Source organism: Triticum dicoccoides, chromosome 7A (assembly GCF_002162155.2).
Source record: "Triticum dicoccoides isolate Atlit2015 ecotype Zavitan chromosome 7A, WEW_v2.0, whole genome shotgun sequence".
NCBI lineage: Eukaryota > Viridiplantae > Streptophyta > Magnoliopsida > Poales > Poaceae > Triticum > Triticum dicoccoides.
In genome coordinates this window covers 553,458,308-553,462,894 of record NC_041392.1, presented here as the reverse complement: position 1 = coordinate 553,462,894, position 4,587 = coordinate 553,458,308, and the positions used below count along the sequence as shown (strand labels likewise).

Sequence of the window (4,587 nt, the reverse complement as noted above, 5' to 3'; positions counted from 1 at the left end):
TATCCAAGTGTCTCGTCAACCGTTTGCGGCCTTTCCTCGATGAGCTTGTGTCTAAAAGTCAAAGCGAGTTTATCCCGGGAAGGATGATAACTGACAATGCCAGCATCGCTTTCGAGTGTTTCTATAAGATCCAACAGAGCAAAATTTCCCAGAACACTCACTACGCTTATAAGTTAGACCTGACTAAGGCTTATGATCGCGTCGAATGGAAGTTCCTAGAAGGTGCTTGTCCAAGTTTGGCTTCTGCCACAAATGGATATCGTGGGTAATGACTTGTGTTCGCTCAGTGAGATATGCGGTGAGGATGAACGGGAAATTCTGGAGTTCTTTTACCCTACGAGGGGCTTGAGGCAGGGTGACCCGCTAAGCCCCTACTTGTTCCTCTTTGTGGCTGAGGGTCTCTCCATGGCCCTGGACAAGCAGTGAGAAGTTGGACACATTACCCCAATTAAAGTAGCCAGGGGAAGCCCAGGGATCTTGCATTTGTTGTTCGCAGACGATAGTTTGCTCTTCTTCAAGGCATTGGAAGCTCAAGCTCGAAGTGTGAAAGATGCTCTATCTTTATTCCAGCAAGGTACTGGTCAACTTCTTAGCCCCGGAAAATGCTCTATTTTGTTTAGTCAGGTGTGTCCAGAACTGGTGAGGCAGGCTATTTCTAGTACCTTGGATATTACAACTTCTACTTTTGAGGAGAAATATTTGGGCCTGCCAACCCCAGAAGGCCGCATGAAAGGTAAACACTTTCAACCCATTTCAGCTCGTTTCACTAAAAGGCTTACAAACTAGGCTGAGAGGTTCATGTCTCATGGTGCGAAAGACAACCTCGTAAAATCAGTGGCTCAGGCTATTCTCACTTACACTATGAGCATTTTCAAGATGGGGGCTCGTTTCTGTGATCAGTATGAAAAACTCATTAGAGATTTTTGGTGGGGCGATGAGCAAAATAAGTGGAAAGTACATTGGATGTCATGGGATAGAATGACTCGTACTAAATCGCAAGGCGGAATGGGGTTCCGTGACATGAGAATTTTCAACCAAGCTTTGTTGGCTAAGCAAGCATGGAGACTTGTTCAAAGGCCGGACAGTATGTGTGCAAGAGTTTTGAAGTCAAAGTATTATCCAAAAGGTAATATCATGGATATGGTCTTCCCCTCGGATGCATCTCCTGTTTGGCGAGGGATTGAACATGGGCTTGAGTTATTAAAGAAGGGCATGATATGGAGAGTGGGAAATGGAAAAAGCATCCAGATTCATAGACATAATTGGATCCCTCGCCAAGAAGGGATGTCGATCATGTCCCTTAAGAATAGGAGCAGAATTCGTTGGGTCAACCAATTGATTATTCCGAACACAAATGAGTGGAATAGGCCTTTGATTCATAGTTTGTTCCATGAGTTTGATGCTCTAGAGATTTGCAAAATTAGGATACCATCAATTCCTGTTGATGATGTGCTAGCGTGGAATCATGAAAAGGATGGTAATTTTACGGTGAGAAGTGCGTACAATTTGGGGATGAACCTGAAAAATTCTACAGGCTGGGAAGAATCATCACATAGCCATGGCAATGGAAGAGTGTCTCTTTGGAACCTCATATGGAAAGCACACATCCCCCACAAGATCAGAATTTTTGCTTGGAGAACTGCTACTGATTCCTTACCAACAAAAGAAAACAAATTGAAGCAGACTTTGGAACACCATAGTATTTGCAATATTTGTGGTAGGGAGCCTGAGGATGCATACCATGCTACTGTTCGCTGTACTAAAGCTAGAGCTATCAGAGAAGCTATGAGGAAAGTCTGGCCTTTGCCAAAAGAAGAATGCTTCGATCGTTCAGGACCCGATTGGTTGCTGATGTTACTTAGCCAATGTGATAACACCTCCAAAGAGATAATCTTGTTGTTGTTATGGAGAGCCTGGTACTTGCGTGATGATATAATGCATCATAAAGGTACTGCTTCCGTTGTCGAATCTGTCATCTTCTTGTCTAATTATTGGTACTGCCTTAACGGAGACATTAATTCTGCCCATGACTTGAAGGGCAAAACTCCTGTGGCTGCAATTCCTAGAGCGAAATCTGAAGTTAGTGCCCATGCTTCCAATTGGACCAGGGCCCCTGTTGGCGTTATGAAGGTAAATTCTGATGCATCTTTCATTGCTACTTCGAGTTTGGCAGCGGCTGGGGTCATTGCAAGAAACAGCGACGACGAGGTCTTGTTTAGTGCGGGGTGGACCCTCCCTAAGTGCAGTGATGACGAAGAGGCTGAAGGGCAGGCGATGCTTTTAGGCATGCAAACTTTAAAAAAAATATATGTTGGTCCGACGATATTCGAGACAGACTGTGCGACTGTTGTGGAGGCCCTCAATGCAAAGTCTGTGATCAGGCCAAGATGGTGGACTACTTATAACGATTCTTTGGAATTGTTGAAGAATTCCCCATCCTGGAGAGTGACAAAGATTGAAAGAGAGAGCAACGTGGCTGCACATAAACTTGCTGCTTACGCTAGATCTAATGGCAGTTTTTTTATGATGAGTAGTGTGCCATGTAGTATAACTGATGTAATCTTGAAAGATTGTACTCCTGATACAAGTAATATATAAAGCTCTCTTTTCTCTAAAAAAAAAGATGCTAGCCTAGTTTTTCACCAATTTTTTTATAAATGATGATATATCGGTTAAAAAAACAGGGAACAAACGCATAGACAAGAGGTGTAAACGGGCCGGTCTAATAACGAAGCACCGCGGGCGATGTGGTGTTGTTACTCGCAGCAGGCGATGCATACCAGCGGCCTCCTTTCCGTGTGGTGGGATTGGGAACAACGATGCCTAGCAGAGACGCGCAGTTTTCTAAAGGAAAAAGAAAAGAAAACACAGAACGCGCACCGCGCTGCTGTTCTGGGGAATCCATGGAAGCGGCAACGGCGAGCTCGGTGGTAGGATCGAGGGCCGAGTTCGGGTCCCGCCTAGGGCTCGCGAGGCCTTGGCTCAGACCCAGCGGCGGCCGCGGCGGTCCTCACACCCCTCTCCCGTTTCGCCATCTGCCATGGCCGACCTCGCGCCTCGTCCGCAGCAGAGCAGTCCGGGCGCGGAGCGTCGTCGCCGCCGCAAATCCTCACCAGCAGCAGGCCGGAGTGGGAGGAGGAGAGGCGATGGAGCCCGAGAGGGGCAGCCCCCACGAGGTGATTGTTCTTCCTCCCCCTTCCCGTTACGATTTGTCCGTGACGGCGGCGAGCCCCATCCCTCACGCGGCGGATCTGTATCGCAGGTGAGGGAGGAGATTGCGAGGTGCTACGAGCTCGTCCGCCGCCTCGGCCGGGGCGCCGTCTACCTCGGCTCCTCCAGGGTGCCGGCCGCGCACCCCCACTACCGCCAGACCGCCCAGCTCGCGGCGGAGATAGCCAAGCTGCTGGACTGCACCACATGGACGGGCGCCGGCCCCGGCCTCATGGATGCTGCCACCCAGGGCGCCCTCGAGGCGGGCAAGCCGGTCGGCGGCTTCAGGATCGGCAAGGAGGCCGGTGAATGGACAGCCTCGAACTTCCACCCTTACCTGCCCTCGGAGACCTACCTCACCTGCAGGTTCTTCTCGGCAAGGAAGCATGGCTTAGTGGACGCTGTAGTGCGCAACAGCTCCGCGGACAAAACCGCCATCGTCGCATTGCCCGGCGGCATTGGGACGCTGGATGAGCTTTTTGAGATCATGGCGCTGATTCAGCTGGAGAGGATCGGATCGGCTCTACCGGTCCCGTTATTGCTGATGAATTATGACTCTTACTACTCCAAACTGCTGGAGTTTCTGAATGACTGCGAGGACTGGGGCACAGTTGCTCCTGGGGAAGTGGCATCGCTGTGGAAGATTTGCAGTGGGAACCACGAAGCCTTGGAGTACTTGGCACAGTTCTACGATGTGCCTACGGGGGAAAGGAATTATGGCATATCATCACCGCCGTCGAAGGTAGACAGGGTTCCTTTCTACACCGTCAGGAGATGACACAATCTCTTCTCAAGAATATTCTCTCTTCTTTTTTCCCCTTTTGCAGAATGTCATCATTGCAATAATTCTCATTCTGTTATGGGAATGTCAGCAATAATTTTATGGACAGTATCGGTTTCTTTTGTTACATGTTTGAATTAGTAATGCAGGGATGCGTGCAACAACAAAAAGAGAGCCTCCTTTCCATTTTACAAGGATTAAGATTATACAGTATGAAGGAAATATGTACACTACTAACTACGAGTACTAAGCTTGATCAAATAATACAAGTGCCATCACTCTTTGGCCTCCTATTTTTCATTCACTTGTGTGTATCTATCAGATAGTGCCTTAGAAACTGTACCAAAGCAAAGCACATCTAAATATATGGAATAAGATGCACTCTATGAAGTCCCAAGTTCCCTTTCAGTTGCTTCAGCAGTCATTCAAACATTTGTTCATCTCTTCTTAGGTGTCATAGTTTGCATTGAAATGGACAGCCTTCTCACGTGATTTAATCAATCGGCTTTCCTAGTTTTAATCACCATGTAAGGTGCCTGTGCTATCATAACAGTAGAAGTCTGAAACAGGTTAACCCATGTTTGATCCTCTCTGCC

The 4,587-nt window shown here is 47.9% G+C and overlaps 1 protein-coding gene across 1 annotated transcript; it reads left to right on the top strand.

Moving 5' to 3' along the window:
- Positions 1-2,793: 2,793 nt before the first annotated feature.
- On the top strand, positions 2,794-4,266 carry LOC119332646. Its single transcript, XM_037605809.1, has 2 exons — positions 2,794-3,176; positions 3,263-4,266. The coding sequence occupies exons 1-2, from the start codon at positions 2,820-2,822 to the stop codon at positions 3,986-3,988; spliced, it is 1,083 nt and encodes a 360-aa protein (XP_037461706.1). The 5' UTR covers positions 2,794-2,819; the 3' UTR covers positions 3,989-4,266.
- The last annotated feature ends 321 nt before the right edge of the window (positions 4,267-4,587 follow it).

Excerpts from the sequence above, each read along its gene's own strand:
- LOC119332646 (XM_037605809.1), top strand. The coding sequence starts at position 2,820 with ATGCCTAGCAGAGACGCGCAGTTTTCTAAAGGAAAAAGAAAAGAAAAC. Across the intron at positions 3,177-3,262 it reads AGAGGGGCAGCCCCCACGAG|GTGAGGGAGGAGATTGCGAG; the intron begins GTGATTGTTCTT and ends TCTGTATCGCAG.